Here is a 15622-nt window from a genome sequence, read left to right as displayed (position 1 = left end):
ACATTTGTGCTTGTAATCATTGTGAACAATTCAGTTATCAATGAAAAAAAGTTATTTGATCCCAATGTTTGTTTGTTTATGTTTGATGTTTTTCATGTTTTGACTTTTATTGAATTTCAAACTCTATATCGCTTTCTGGAGAATTATACGCAAACTAGTGCGTGAACGTAATCAGTTAAGCGCGACAAATACTCCGGAACATCAATTTATGCTTAACATACCTTAAATAACCTTTACATAACTTAGTAATAAGTTTTGAAGGCTTTGGTATGGCAAATTCATGTTTATTCGCTTACAGGGACTAAAATTGACAAACTGCGAAAGTATGCCAATCTGAACTGTAACGAACATTCCGGAACATGGCCATAAGTTAAACACACCTTAAATATCCTTTACATAGCTTAGAAATTGTGACAACCGGTAATTAACGGCTCCTAATTACGCGATTAACAAACGTTTAAGGCGATAATAAGTAGTGTTTAAGGCACGAATTAACTTAATTAGGCTTGTGGAATGCCTAGGAACGCTTGTCTGACTTTACAGTGCGTGTACGGTGATTTTCGGGAAACTTGCTGAGTGTCAAACGATAACGAACATGACATACGCATGTAATATACATAAATATGTACTCACTTAACCGTTATGTTTTAACGTGCGTCTACATTTTATAAAGATTACTCGTTCACAACCACCTACGTACATGCTGTTAAATATATATATAGATATGACACACGTGTATGGATATAGTTTCATGTATTCTGATTTCATAAACCAAGATTTCAAGAATTCATTTTATTTAAAATACGTACATCTTCTTAGGTTTGATTTAAGTTTTGATTCTATATATAACTAGCTAACCTTCATAACATATGATTATCTGTTATGTTGAAGATTAAACCTATTACTTTTGGTTAAAAAAAAAAAATCTCGTTCCAACCCCCTAGATCAATTGGGTTTCATATCTTATAAATTAAAAACACATCCATACATACATGCCTTCCATACTAGATATTATTATTTGAAATGAATGACTTGACCATGAAATATAACCTATACTAGCATTAATTAATTTCCTTTGCAGACTTTTTGATCTTTAGTTTTTCCAATTTTTGTCAACTTCTTGGAAAACAAAAGTAATTATTTAGACCACTCCTACACTCAATATGGCATGCTTAGTAATTTTATAATACAAAGACCATACCTTTTCATCATTCACTCTAAAACATTAGAAAGTACATGAGATAAGTATAGTTAACACCTATTTTTTTTTTTTTTGAATTCTTTTGCTTTGTCGATGGAATACAGGAGCAAGACAAGTTTTAATATTTCTGGTTATTTTAACCAAGTCTACACTCATTTTGAATGGTTTTGAGATTTTATCATTATTAAAACCATGGTTGCAAAAGTCGCTAGGCGCTCCCTAGTCGGTCGACCGGGGAGTTGAGAGTACTCAGTCTTGGCGGAGAGTACTCGGAGAGTACTCGGACATGTTAAATCATAAAGAAATTACTTTTTGGAGATTAAATATATGTCAAATAACACAAATTTACTAATATTTATAACAAAATACCTGAAAATGATATTCATTATTTAATATGATAGGCATAGAAATTATGTTATATTATTATATAAGTCAAACTTGGCCTGAGTTGACCTACTAGATCCAATTCTGGCCGAGGTTGACCACGTTTGACCGACTCCGAGTAATTAGGCGGAGTCAAAGAAAGTCGCCTCGGCAGCCTGCCTTGTAGCGACTACTCGGGGAGTACTCGGCCTTAGAAACCTTGTTTTACAACCATGATTAAAACCCATACCCTTATGTCTACAATATCACAACACAAAAAAAAGGGGAAGATTACTCCCTCATCTCTCTCTCGGCTGAAACAAACTCCACACACCCACACAATTGCAATTTTTATTAAACTCCAAACTCTTCATGGCTTAAGGGATCTAAAGTGGTTACAAGCATATGAAACTTTGATTTCCAAAATTTTCACTCCGGTAAGCACTGGTGTCTTTCCTATTTTTAGATTGTTAGACTTAATTCGTTTAAAAGCCTCTCCTTCTTGTCGTTCTTCTCTTTTAGAAGCGTTGGGAGTGGCAGCCATGGTGGTTGTCGGCCGTGATGACGGCAGCGGCGGCAGTGGTGGGTTCAGTTTCAGTTCGGGTTTTGGTCAGGGTGCGAGACTCGGTTCAACTCGGTTCACTTCGGTCAAGGTTAGTTCGACTCGGTTCGGTCCCGAGTCAACTCGATCAGATTCAGGATCGGTCAAAAGTGGTCAAACGGCACACGGGTCAGATTTGATTTCCGGTTCGGGATACGAGAAGGTTCGGTCAAACCCGAGTCAACTCGGGTCAACAGCTGGTCAAACGTCAGTTTCGGGTGTTACGGATTCTGGTCAGCGGTTCGGGTCAACTATAGTCAACTGGTCAGCCGCGGTTCGGGTGCGGTTCGATGGGCCAGATTTTCGTTCAATTCGGGTTGGCAGTCAACGGTCAAACCCGGTCAACAAGTCAACACCGGGTCAAAGTCAGTCAACGCGGTTCGACGAAGCGGCATGAGGATCCGGTAAAAATTTAATTGTCGCGAAATTTCTAATGATATAGTTATAGATTTCATATTTAGATACGCGACCGAGCTTGAACCGCTTCGATTAGATATTAGTCATGTTTTGATACTTTTGACGAAAACTATATATATGGTTATTACATTGCGTTGAAATATTATTTGATTGTTGAATTTTGACAAAATAATGACAACCTGTGTTGTCAGGGTTATTCCAAAAACAGAGGAAACTCTGTCCGATTTTCGTTAAAATAATATATATTTTATAGTCGCAACGCTAATAAAAACGTAGCACGGTTCAAATGAAGTTTATAAAATAAATATGATAGTATATTTATTTTTGCGACGTTTTATGAATTACAAAACAAAGTTATAACGTCTTGACAAAACACGAGCTACTAGTACGAAATTCGTAAGTTTTATTTCAAACATTTAATATTCGGAAAATCATATAAAATAAATATAATTACTTATATTTATCTCAATCGTCTAGAATACGAATATTTTTATAAAATGAGCATAGTCGATTATAATCATTTCAAACGTCGAGTTTCGAATATATATACATATGTATATATATTTAGTTATTTCCTACGAAAACTACAAATGGGATTAAATAACCATAAGTTGGTTATTTCAAACCAAAATATTAACACCTTCCTTCGTAGAGTCGTTTTGTTAACGACTCGGTAGAGCTCGGACACGTAGTTTAGCTACGTTTAAATTAGAAGCTTATAATTACTCCTTGATTAGGAATTCTTTAGTTGCATGCTAGCGAGTTCACATTATTGGAATGACATCACGAAACCACGTTACGCTAGCTTTGCACGGGAATGTCAAGGTGAGTTCATAACCCCCACTTTTTACGGTTTTACATTTTATAAATGTTTTCGGGGGTGGAAAGACATGCAAGTTTTTGCAAAAGCAAACACTATTTCGATGAACGAAAACACATATTTATAAATCATGTTGCAAATGAATTTCAACGAACTCGAAAGGTTTACAAAAGGTTTATACTAAACATACCGGTTTTACAAAACAAACGCGTATTTTCGCAAACGTGCATGATTTTCATAACTAGTGACGAGAAGGTCCTAGTGACAACAACGGGACTAAGTTGGCTTGCGTACGAAAAACGAGACAACTCAGTGAGATCATGTCCCCCTTTTCTTTCAACGTTTCGGTTTACAACTTTCGGGGGAAAATACATGTCAAACTTAGGTATGATTAAGTTATAGAATGAACTCTTAGATCATGTGAGCATAGGCTGTAACTGAGGTGCCATTAATCCTTTTGAGGACCAAGGAACAAAGGTTAGATCTAATGGGTACGGGCGAGCCCCACTCACGGTCCATGGGTGACCACTTAGAGTGCTGTTGTGTCCAGCGTCGAGAGTTCGACACTTAAATTGCCTACGCGGGTTGAGTACCTCCTATGTCGTCGCATATATTAACGTCCTCGCGAAACATTAATGATCAACATGTTCATAGACGCTTACATACCAACTTACAACACTATAACTTTCAAATGTTTTTAATATTCATTTGACGCAAACTCATAATACATGTATTTACAAACTTTAATAATGTTTTCAACTTATGCATAAGTAAGAGGACGTGTTGGTCCTGCTTACAAATACTCTTTTGGGCTTGGCCCATTCTCTCTCGTACAATGCACAAAGATTTTCGTGGGCTAGACTCACATTTTTCATATATCATGCCGAGAAAATGATTTTTACTAAATTTTCTCCACAACTTTTAAACCGGTTATCAAAAAGATTTATTTTAAATCTTTTCAAAACAAACTATGAACTCGCTCAACTTTATGTTGACTTTTTCGCATGTTCTTTCTCAGGTTGCATTTTTCAAAACTACGGAACGGTTGGAATAGAAGAACCCACGGGATTTCGAGTACTTAGCGGGCGTTCATTGTTTAGAAGTCTTAGCTTTTTGCTTCCGTTGTGCAATGAAGATACCGGTCCAGTCACGCCAGCTCTGATATTTCAGGGTGTGACAGAAATAGGCTTTGAGGGGTTCGGTGTGCTAAAATAAACTTTATGCTCATTCAGGGACTAAAAGCGTCAAAAAGTGTATAAGTTTGCATTTTCGCGCATAACTTACGTTCTGAATACATCCGGACATCCAAAAATTTATGTAATCATTAAAATATTATATTTTAATTATTGGCTTGATAAAAATCCATTCGTCGCGTAATTTGGATCGTTTTTGCGTCCGTTACGACTTCCGTCATAATTTACCGAACAACGCAACCGTACGACCAAATGAGCCAACATCCGACATACTTTTGAGCACATTTTAAGTTCCCTATAATTTAACTTCATTTTAGAGCTTTGAAATGGGGTTAACAGGGCTTAAACGTGTCAAAAATGGGCCAAAATGCATGTTTCTCAAGTGCAGGGACCATTTTGCAATTTCTGGAAAGTATCAGACCTGCAAGGTCCTTACGGACCGTATGGGAATGGTCTTACGGTCCGTAAGCAGGTCCCAGACATCAGAATGTGTTTTCCAGCTTGTTCCAGCTGTTGCATACCTTTGCACCTGGTTTCTTTGATTCTATGTGCTTGTTTTTTATGCCCATGGTTTCTCAAATCAGTGGGTATGAGGTGTACGGACTAGATCGAAGCTCGTTTCCCGATAAACGATCCTAACGGTTCTAGCATTCCTATAAATACCCAAACCATTCACTTGCAAAAACCCACATTTGATCTGATTCTACACTCTCTAAGTGGAAGTTTATGCTTCCTACCTGAGGGTGAATCGGGTCAAATCTTGCAGGGACCTTCTGTAAGTATTCTTTCGCGTTTTTCGTTCATTTTAGCATTATAGTCAAACTGTGTTTGACTTTCTGCATTGACCAGTTTATGGTCAACGCGAAGTTCGTTTGAACTTCATAACGTGAGCGTAATTACGATGGTTATAGTCCCTAGTGACTATACCTACTGATTACCACGTTATCTAGGCTCAGTGACGAGTCGTAGTTTCGGCCAAAATGCGTATTCTTGCGTATTTTGTAACCAAACTACTTTTGGGTATCAAGACCCTTTGTCTTGATACCAAACCTGTTTTTAAACTTTGTTAAACATGTTTTAACATGTTTAACTCGTCACTTTTAGATTTGTGCTTGTCTAGGGTCGTAAAGGTAAGCGATCTAAACAATCGCTTATGCTTTCGAACCCGACCCATTTGGTCGATCTTTAGGATCCGACCAAACACTTTAGGTGACCATAGTTGTATAGGGAATAACCTTCCGAGGTTATACCTTATGGTCACATCGTTTAAATAGTTGTATGATAAGTAGTTCTTATGCCTTAGGTAAATTACCAAAATGCCCTTTTCATGCTAAAATTCATTTTAAGCCTATGTAACATAGCTTTTGACATATAAACTGATTTGGCAACAATATAAAACATGTTAAGGCATATCTTGCTTGTCATAGGACTAGTTAGGCGGTCCGAACGCGTTTTATGCGAACGACGCGTTAAAGTAGCATAAGCTACCTAAACGGGTCGTAACGGGTTAAAAGCACTTAGGATAAGTTTCGTTTTAGTATGTATGCTTTGTCAAACCATATTACATAAGTTCCACACTTATTGGTTTACGAACCCTCGTACTACCCGATCCTCCGATAGGTCCGTTTATTAATGTAGATACCTATATTAGGTGCCGTTTGAATCCGTGATCTTCTAGCTTGCTTGATGGATATCTAAAGTCTATTGAGCAATCTTAAGTGAGTACATAGACCCCTCTTTTTCTGTTTTCCATACATTTTGGGGTGAAACACATGTGCCTACTTGTTACTTTCGTGCTTTCTTGTTTTCACATCATATGTTGCTATGTTCTTTAGTACACTTATATAGTACATGATTTCATTACATTGTTTTGCTGTGCATGTTAACTTGGCATGCTAGCACATTGATTTACATGACTTTTCTGCTTTGTATGTTAACTTAGCATACTTAGTACATTGCTTTCATATAACATGTTTACATTTGGTATAACATTTGGTTTGAATAAACGGGACTTATATACATTCATTAACATTAGCTACGCCGCTCGGTAGTAAGTAATGGTACCATAGGACTTGATAAATCCCGTTCCTGACATCCTAGGTTTGTTTGGATGAAAGGAATGACTGAATCCGAAAACATTTCTTTTGATAACCTTTACTTAGGGTTATCCGTCTGTCTCAAGGCTTGAATGTATGCGTTAACTTACCACATAAATATTTGTATCATTTAAAACATGCTTTTACTTTGCAAAACATAACTTTTGATATACTCAAAATACTTTGTTTTGTACATTTATACATTTGGTTTAAGTGAACACATTTTACTTAACATACATAACATTTGTTACATATACATGACTACATGACTACATTTTGGACTTTTAAACATATGACAATGATTTAGACAAGAACATTTGATGGTTGGTTTAAACATGGACTTTATACATTGGTGGTTGTTTAAATGACTTAAGTAACGATATGTGTGTAATATGATACAAGCATGGTGGATACGCCGCTGTTACTTCCTATATATAATGCTTGTATTGTATTACATGTCGTAGCGTTATTTAAATCATTCAATTTAAACTTATACATTATATACAAATAACATATTTTTCACAAGACTTTGCTTTACAAAACAATTTTGTTTTATACAACTTATTTTTACTTACTCTTTTAACCATACAGTATTCTTTTATTTATACATACCATCTAATTTTATCACTTTTCAAATGATTTACAAAACAAAACAATTTACAAGGTTCATGACTGAATTTTATTAAACATTTTTCTAAAACCTAAGTCATGAATCCAATTTTCACAAAACCTATGTTACTCACAGGCATTTTTATGCTAATTTTCACATGTGTTTTCAGGAGCTGTTGCTTAGGATGTTGATCGTGACACGCTAGGGTGGACTTGGGCCTTAGTGACATAAAATGAGGATAGACTTAGTTTAATTATGAACTCTTGTTTCTTTTATTTTAAGACAATATAACTCTTTGGTACTTGTTTTAAGACAATGAAATTCCACCTTTGGTTATGAATAAAATATTATTTTAATTACCATGGTTGTGGAACAATAATTCTGTTACAACACTCCCTGACGTTTCCGTCACGATTTGATGTTTTACGTGGTCGGGGTGTGACATTTGGGGAACTAAACAAGAGGATGCCTTTCAAACTCTTAAGCGTATGCTTTGCAACGCTCCCGTACTCGCGCTACCCGATGGAAACGACGACTTTGTTGTCTATTGCGATGCCTCTAACCTAGGTCTTGGTTGTGTTCTTCTGCAACGAGACAAGGTTATCGCGTACGCGTCTCGTCAGCTCAAAGTCCACGAGAAGAACTACACAACCCACGATCTCGAACTCGGTGCAGTTTTTTTTGCGTTAAAGATTTGGCGGCACTACCTTTATGGTACTAAGTGTACGGTCTTCACCGACCAGAAGAGCCTACAACAGATCTTGAACCAGAAGGAACTGAACATGCGCCAACGCAGATGGGTTGAACTTCTCAACTTCTACGACTGTGAGATACGTTACCACCCAGGCAAAGCAAACGTCGTTGCCGACGCTCTTAGCAGATGAAGCTATTTACATAGTGTTCGTAATGTTCATGCCCAACACGACCTCGAAGCTCTCATTCGCAACGCTCAACACGCTTGTTTTCTCGAGAACAACATGAAGGAAGAAAGAATACTTGGAACCGAAAATCAATTAGTGAATAAACCTAATGGTATTTTTCACTATCTTGATCGCATTTGGATTCCTAGTCGCAATAATTTTCGCGAGATTTTGCTGGCTGAAGCCCACAAATCACGATATTCCATTCATCCAGGTGCCGACAAGATGTACCAGGACCTTCGCGCCAGGTATTGGTGGCCAGGAATGAAGAAGGATATCGCCCTCTACGTTTCGAAATGCCTAACTTGCTCCAAAGTTAAGGCCGAACATCAACGACCCTCTGGCTTACTCGAACAACCCGAGATCCTGATGTGGAAATGGGAGAGTCTAGCTATGGACTTCATTATGAAACTCCCTCGCACACCATCAGGTCACGATAGCATTTGGGTTATCGTTGATCGTCTTACGAAATCCGCTCACTTCCTACCGATACGAGAAGACTATAAGGTTGAACGATTTGCACGAACCTATACGGACGAAGTCATTTGTCGACATGGGATACCTCGTGACATCATCTCTGAACGCGATGGTCGATTTACTTCGCGTCTCTAGGAGACATTGCAATCCGCTCTTGGTACTACTCTTAATCTCCGTACCGCATTCCATCCCCAGACCGACGGTCAGACTGAGTGCACGATTCGCACCCTTGAAGACATGCTTCGTTCGTGCGTTCTAGATTTTGGTGGTAATTGAGATTCGCATTTACCTTTAGTCGAATTCTCGTAGAACAACAGTTATCACGCTAGTATTCAGATGGCACACTTTGAGGCATTATATGGAAGAAAATGTTGATCGCATATTGTATGGCACGAGATTGGAGACGCGCAAATTACCGGTCCTGAGTTATTACAAGAAACGAATGACAAGATCCTCCAGATACGAGACAATCTCTTGAAAGCGCGGAGTCGTCAAAAGAGTTACACCGATAAACGCTGCAAGCCCCATGAGTTCAAAGTTGGTGATCACGTACTCCTAAAGGTTTCACCTTGGAAGGGGGTGATCCGATTCGGCAAGAAAGGTAAGCTAGCGCCACGATACATGGGTCCCTTTAAGATTCTTAAAAGAATTGGCAAAGTGGCCTAACGACTCGAATTACCGTAGGAACTCAACAATGTACACCCGACTTTCCACGTTTCGAACCTCAAGAAGTGTCTAGCCAAAGAAAACCTGCATGTCCCTCTCGAGGATTTGCAAGTTAACGAAACCCTACACTTCGTCGAAAAGTCAGTAGAAATCATGAATCGAGAGACCAAGAAACTTTGACGCTCTCGCATTCCTATAGTGAAGGTTCGCTGGGAAGGCAAATGCGGTGCCGAGTTCACTTGGGAACTCGAAAGTGATATGAAAGCTAAATACCCACATCTCTTTGTTACGCCTACGCCTTAATTTCAGGATGAAATTCCCTAAAGTAGGGGAGGCTGTAACAACCCGACTTTCCGGGTCATTACTTGTATCTGTCATTTCTTACTTAATTGTTTGTACTCTCAAGATTTCGACTATCGCTATGGGTTAACTATTTTGAACTATGTTTTCAAACACATTTTAAACGCTTATTACAACGCTTATTCAAAACGCAGTTATCACAGTTTACAACGCTTACTATTTACACGCATTTTATCGCATTATTGTTTAGACTAAACGCTATCGCAACGCACTCTCAACGCAAACGCAACGCAAACTCGAAACGCAGATTTACATTATGCTTTACTGGTGTTATGGGTGTATTTGTGTGATTATTTGTTATGTGGGTATCTCAACGAAACGCTTACACGCTCAACGCTTACTCGCAACTCGCTTAAACGCAACGCAACGCATAACACACGAAACGAAAGTTGGAAAACTAACTTGCACAACTCGGCTGATCGAATGACCACATGATCGAATGGACATCCGCTCGGATGACCATCCGACCGGATGGCCATTCGATCGAAAGGCCATCCGACCACTACCAACGCGCACCGCCTTAACTCTCCTCTCACCCTATAAATACTGCCCGTACACGTCCCTTTCACTGATTTAACGTCTCCATTCGACCACTTGTATTCAAGTCACTCTTTGTCACTTTTCATCAAGATTCAAGGCTATTTCGTAAGTATTTCTCCTCAAATCTTGTACAATCATCATCACTACACACTTCTCCATCATTTTCTCCATCAAAACCACACATTTTCTTCTCGAAATCGTCTGATTTGGACTCCCTGAAGGTGGTTCTCACTAAGTTGCTTATGCAAACTGTTGTGTGACATCATCTTATCAAGATTGGTTCAGATCTGAAGGATTTCCACACTATTCAACACGAATCTCAACATTTTTCAACTGTTTTCAACTTTTCTTCAACTTTCCTTCACTTTTCTACTCAAAACCGATGGAATCTGGACCCAAACTGACCTTAGACTCGTTCCTTAGTCTAAGAGCTGGCTTGAAAATGAATTTCCACAGGAGAGATGACCGATTAATGGGTCAGACATGAACCTTCGTCAAGAACAGTGAAACTGATCGAATGGGGTGATTCCCATCCAATCGAATGAGCTGGACCTTGGTGTGTGTTTTCGTTGTTTGATACGTCATCACGCCTCCTCCGTCAACACTCGAAACTTTATAACTTAGAAAATTTTACAAAGTTTTCAAATAACAGTTGCCCACTCGAGTGGCCATCCGATCGGATGACCATCCGATCGAATGACCATTCGACCAGGTGGCCTGACCCTCACACTATACCTTGTTCAAAAGGATTTGATTTAAACTTCAAACTTAAACAATTTTCCAAACACCACACACTCATTCGAATAGCCATCCGTTCAAAAGGTCATCCGCTCGGATGACCATCCGTCCGGATGACCATCCGCTCGAATGGATACCCATCCGATCGACTCACCATTCGACACTTAACTCATCGGACACACTGTTTATGCACTGTTCAATGGTTACGCTATTGTTCCATGCTCAGGCTAACTCAACGCTCCCTTCAATCCAATACGGTGTGTGTTTAGCAACTACGAACGCACTGTGAGTATACTCGAACCCATTTTCTTTTAACGCACTTTGGGTGTTACATACGTTCTCTATCAAAATACAACAACACACAACGCAACACTTCATGGACGCTAACCGCTCCCGCATGTTATACGTGATCTATGAATGCTTGTTACTATGCTTATACAGTGTTACACTATACCGCCTCTAGCAATGATAGTACTATAGTTTGGACTCAGCACCTGTCATGGACACGGGTTGCTAGGGATCACATCTCTTTACTTCACGTGTTCTTTGAACATGTGGTCGCGCATACTCTACAACATAGTCTTGTGGTTAAGTGTGAACATAGTTAGATAGTTACATGCTTCGCCCATTACGTGATACATGTTGGTTATGCGTAAACGCTTTCGCTACTATATGCTATGCAAACTTGTGTACTCACCTTTACATTTTATGTATTGACTTTATTTTAACGTATGTGACGGGTTGATAGGATACTATGATGTGATGAATCGAGATAGGCAGTCTAGAAACTACACCATTAGAAATCTAGGTTGTCGGACTTGTTTTGTTTGAGAGAAACTCGTTATCTGTAATAATTACTTGTTGAATATTTGTTGATTGGTATGGGACAATTAACCTTTAAATTATTGGTAACAAATAGTTTTTATGGATCTCTTGAGCAATCTGGTTCGCCTAGTGCCGCGCCCCGATGTTTCCGCCATCGGTTGGGGTGTGACACCTCTGGCCTCCACCCTCCAACACTCTCAACCACTTCTCTTTCTCTCTCTCTACCTCTTCGTATAATTCCACCACATCAAATCAATCATCATCTCCAATAAATTCAACAGTTCAATGCCAAATTTGTTCTCGGTTTGATCATACAGCTACTAATTGTTATCATCAGTATAACCAGAATGATTCGCAACAGACTGTCATGGTTTTGGAGGTAGATGGAGAGGCAATCGAGGTCGTGGTGGACGAACTTGTGGTCAGTACAGTGGTTCTGGAAGTCGATTTGGTAACAGCTTCGGCGGTCATGGTGGCTCGTCATTCTCAGCTCACTTTGCTTTGCATATTTGGGATTTAGGGCTCACAATAACACGACGTCTTTTTTCACATGGTCAAAGTCAATAAGCAGATCCATGCATCTTTGGTGATGGGCTTGGGTCTTCATCTGTGTTATGCCCAACACCTTTCTTTCAATTTGTTTCAGCACTGAGTTTTGGGCCAGCAGTCTCTACTAGATCTAGTGTTGTACTCGATATGGTGGTGGTGTGGGGTGGATGTTGGTGGTGGTGTGGGGTGGATAATGGTGGTGGTGTGGGAGAGAGAGAGAGAGAGTGCAGGGGTATGGTGTTGACTGGGGAGATGAGGCACGGAGATGTGCGGCAGTCTGATTTGGTGGATTGGTGGTTGACTATGGCGGATGGTATATGCCACAAAGATTCGAGGGTCTGCTGGTTTTGGGATCCCTTCCTCATTTATGCTCACAGGATATCATCTTATAAGATGCTCACAGGATATCATCTTATACTATTTATATTATCTACATAATTAGTCCCTACAAATATGAATTGACCAAATTTAACTGAAAAAACTAACTGGGTTAGGCCTAAAGGACAAAAACGTGTATGATTTGAAAACATAAAGTACAAAACTCGTTAATTTTGAACATAAAGGACAACGCCTGAAAATGAGTATAAAAATAAAGGACAATCCTTGAAATTCACTTTAGTTTAAAAAAGAGTTTAAATAGCAACGCTTGCTCTACTTTATTACCTAATAATCTTAAATTAATCACTTTTGCTTAGTTTTGAACCTAGATCGCATCTATATCATTAATAAGCATCTATGAGTTAGGCAATCCCCTATGAGTTATACCAATGGGGTGGTGGTCCATTGGCAAAGGCAAAGCCTTTAAAACACCAAGGTTGGAAAGGGGGAGGTCTTGGGTTCAAGTCCCACAGACGATAGGAGATTAAAGAAATTAGCCGTTCAAAAAAAAATCCCCTATGAGTTATAATGAAATAATTTTTTCCTATTTATTATTTTATGCTTTAAAAATAATCTTACTATTAAAAGTTTTTGTTTCTACCATCCAAATATCCAATAAAGTTGGAAGATTTTTTTTTTTTTTTTTACCGGTCAAAAAAATCAATCCCGAACACTCTCATAACTTTTAACGAAACGAATTTGACTCGTTTTATTGTTTTATCCTTCGCATAGTATCTTTAAAGAAGTATACTATTAAAATTTTCGCTTCTACCATCCAATAAAGTTAAAAAGAGTATTTATTCATATGAGTTTGTTTTTTTCTTTTTCTTTCGGCGACATGGCAAAAGGGTCCCCAGCCACCTGCTGTCAATTCAATTTAGCACCATTATCGTGTTTAATGCTCTGTCGAAGGATGATTCCAAAACTTGGTGCTCATGTGGCTCTCACACACCCATAACTTTCCAATATAATATTTATAACTTTTTTTTGTGTCATTTTCAATTTAAACATTGCATCGGATATTTAGAGGGTGTTTGGGATTGGTTATTCTTAAGAGTCTAAAGCTAATTCTAAGTCAGGTCTTTTTGTAAAAAAATATATTTAGTGTTTCTTATAATTCTATTATGTAAAAAATACTAGGGTGACAATTCCTGACATGTATGTCACGAGAAAAAAAAAAAGTTTTGAATCAGTTAAGATAACCCGTTTTATTAAATAATAAATATTAATACCTGAAAACATGTTAACCTTTCAACCCGTTTAGGGTTTTAAATAAAATTATGTTTAGATCTTAGAGATGAAGAAAGTTAGAAAGTTAATACATAAGTTAAATATTTTGATTTTGATTTTTCTTCTATCTATTAACTTCAAAAAGTGAAATTAATTTATCTTTGAAGCCTTTCATCAACTTTTCACTTTTAACATATTTTTTTATTAGTTAACTATCATATCATCTCTACAATCGTTCTCCTTCGCTTATACTAATATTGAGCTAAATATATAAACCCAAATTTGTAATTGAGAATACGATATAAAAAACAAAAACTATTAATTAACCACACAAATCACAAAAAAGGTTTTATTTGATTAATTGATTGTTCAAGTTGTTATGAAATCACCAATTACTACTTATATTCAATAACAAATATTCAATGGGTGGACACGAAACACAACTCGAACATGACACAATTTTAAATGAGTTTGACACGACCCAGCATGAATAAATATATGAGTTGGGTTAGGAGTATAGAATTTCAACCCGAAACCCATCAACTCACTAGCCCAACATAATTGACACCACTAGAAAATACGATAACGCATGTTTTATCGTACACGCTAAAGACACACAAACACACACATTAGAGCTACAGTTAGTGTCTTCCGAATTCCAAATACACTGATTCTTTATAAGGATTTTTAAAACTTGAAAATTAAACGAAATTAAACCTTAATATTTACTAGTTTTTTTCAAGTCGCGCGTTGCGGCGAAACCGAACAAATGATAATATAAAACAAACGTGATTTGAAAATAAAACATGTTGTTTAGAAAGCCAAACCATTAGAACGGTTTAATTTATCATTGTAGCGTTTTATGATATCCAATAAATACTTTATTTTGAGTATAACTTCGTTTTTAACAAAACTTATAACGGAATGTCGAGGGAAAAATCAAACACAACTACGTACTTAAGTTTTTAGAAAAAAATTATAAACGTAAATTATTAAAGAAGTATCAAATTATTTGATAAATTAATATATGTTCTAAAAAAAGAAAAAAGAATTATTAAAAATGGTAAAGGAAATATATGATTTTAAAAAAGAAAAAAAATAAAAATATGTTATTAAAAGTAAATAATATAATAAACTATTATAATATATTAAAGAAAAATAATAAAAAGCTATATATTATTTTAAAAATAAAGTTACTATTTATCATCCTTTGCTAACTATATATATATATATAATATAATAGCTGCAAGTATCTAACCACTTATGAATTGCTTTCTGTAGGATTTAACTTTGCGGTCTTGAAAACATGACTAGATTGAAGGTGTGGAAGAAGATGGTTGGACCAATCATTTTAACCACTATATGGGAGATTTGGAAAGCTAGAAACTAGAAGGAATTCAACAAGAGGTTCACATTAATCATTTAAACGACGAAGATGATTAAGGATAATTCATTTATTTGGCTTAGACGTAGATTAAAATTTAAATTTAAAATATAGTAGTTTACACCGGGATGGATGATGTGATTTTAATTTGCGTGACACTCTGATGTAATTTTATCAGATTTTTATTCAGTTTCTTTCTGACCCGGTCTATATTTCTATATAAAAGTTTCGTCGTTGAAGGAAAATTAAAATAA

The 15622-nt window shown here is 37.2% G+C and overlaps 1 protein-coding gene across 7 annotated transcripts; it reads left to right on the top strand.

Annotated features, from left to right (window-relative positions):
• The first annotated feature begins 1812 nt into the window (after positions 1-1812).
• On the top strand, positions 1813-15572 carry LOC110940580. Of its 7 annotated transcripts, none has more exons than XM_035990485.1 (4): positions 1813-2001; positions 2090-2569; positions 3320-3407; positions 4421-4763. In XM_035990485.1, exons 2-4 carry the CDS (start codon positions 2456-2458, stop codon positions 4615-4617), a joined length of 399 nt encoding a protein of 132 aa, XP_035846378.1. In that variant the 5' UTR covers positions 1813-2001; positions 2090-2455; the 3' UTR covers positions 4618-4763. The 7 variants fall into 7 exon arrangements, 5 of the variants coding, with proteins under 5 accessions (XP_035846378.1, XP_035846377.1, XP_035846376.1 ...); XM_035990484.1 differs by having other exon boundaries at positions 2057-2569; XM_035990483.1 differs by having other exon boundaries at positions 1816-2001; positions 2087-2569.
• Positions 15573-15622: the final 50 nt, after the last annotated feature.

Source organism: Helianthus annuus, chromosome 5, assembly GCF_002127325.2.
Source record: "Helianthus annuus cultivar XRQ/B chromosome 5, HanXRQr2.0-SUNRISE, whole genome shotgun sequence".
Lineage (NCBI taxonomy): Eukaryota > Viridiplantae > Streptophyta > Magnoliopsida > Asterales > Asteraceae > Helianthus > Helianthus annuus.
The sequence above is the reverse complement of the archived record's forward strand: the minus strand, read 5'-3'. Positions and strand labels throughout refer to the sequence as shown.

Bases quoted from the DNA above. Each gene is read 5' to 3' on its own strand.
- LOC110940580 (XM_035990482.1), top strand. From the start codon at position 2,107: ATGGTGGTTGTCGGCCGTGATGACGGCAGCGGCGGCAGTGGTGGGTTC.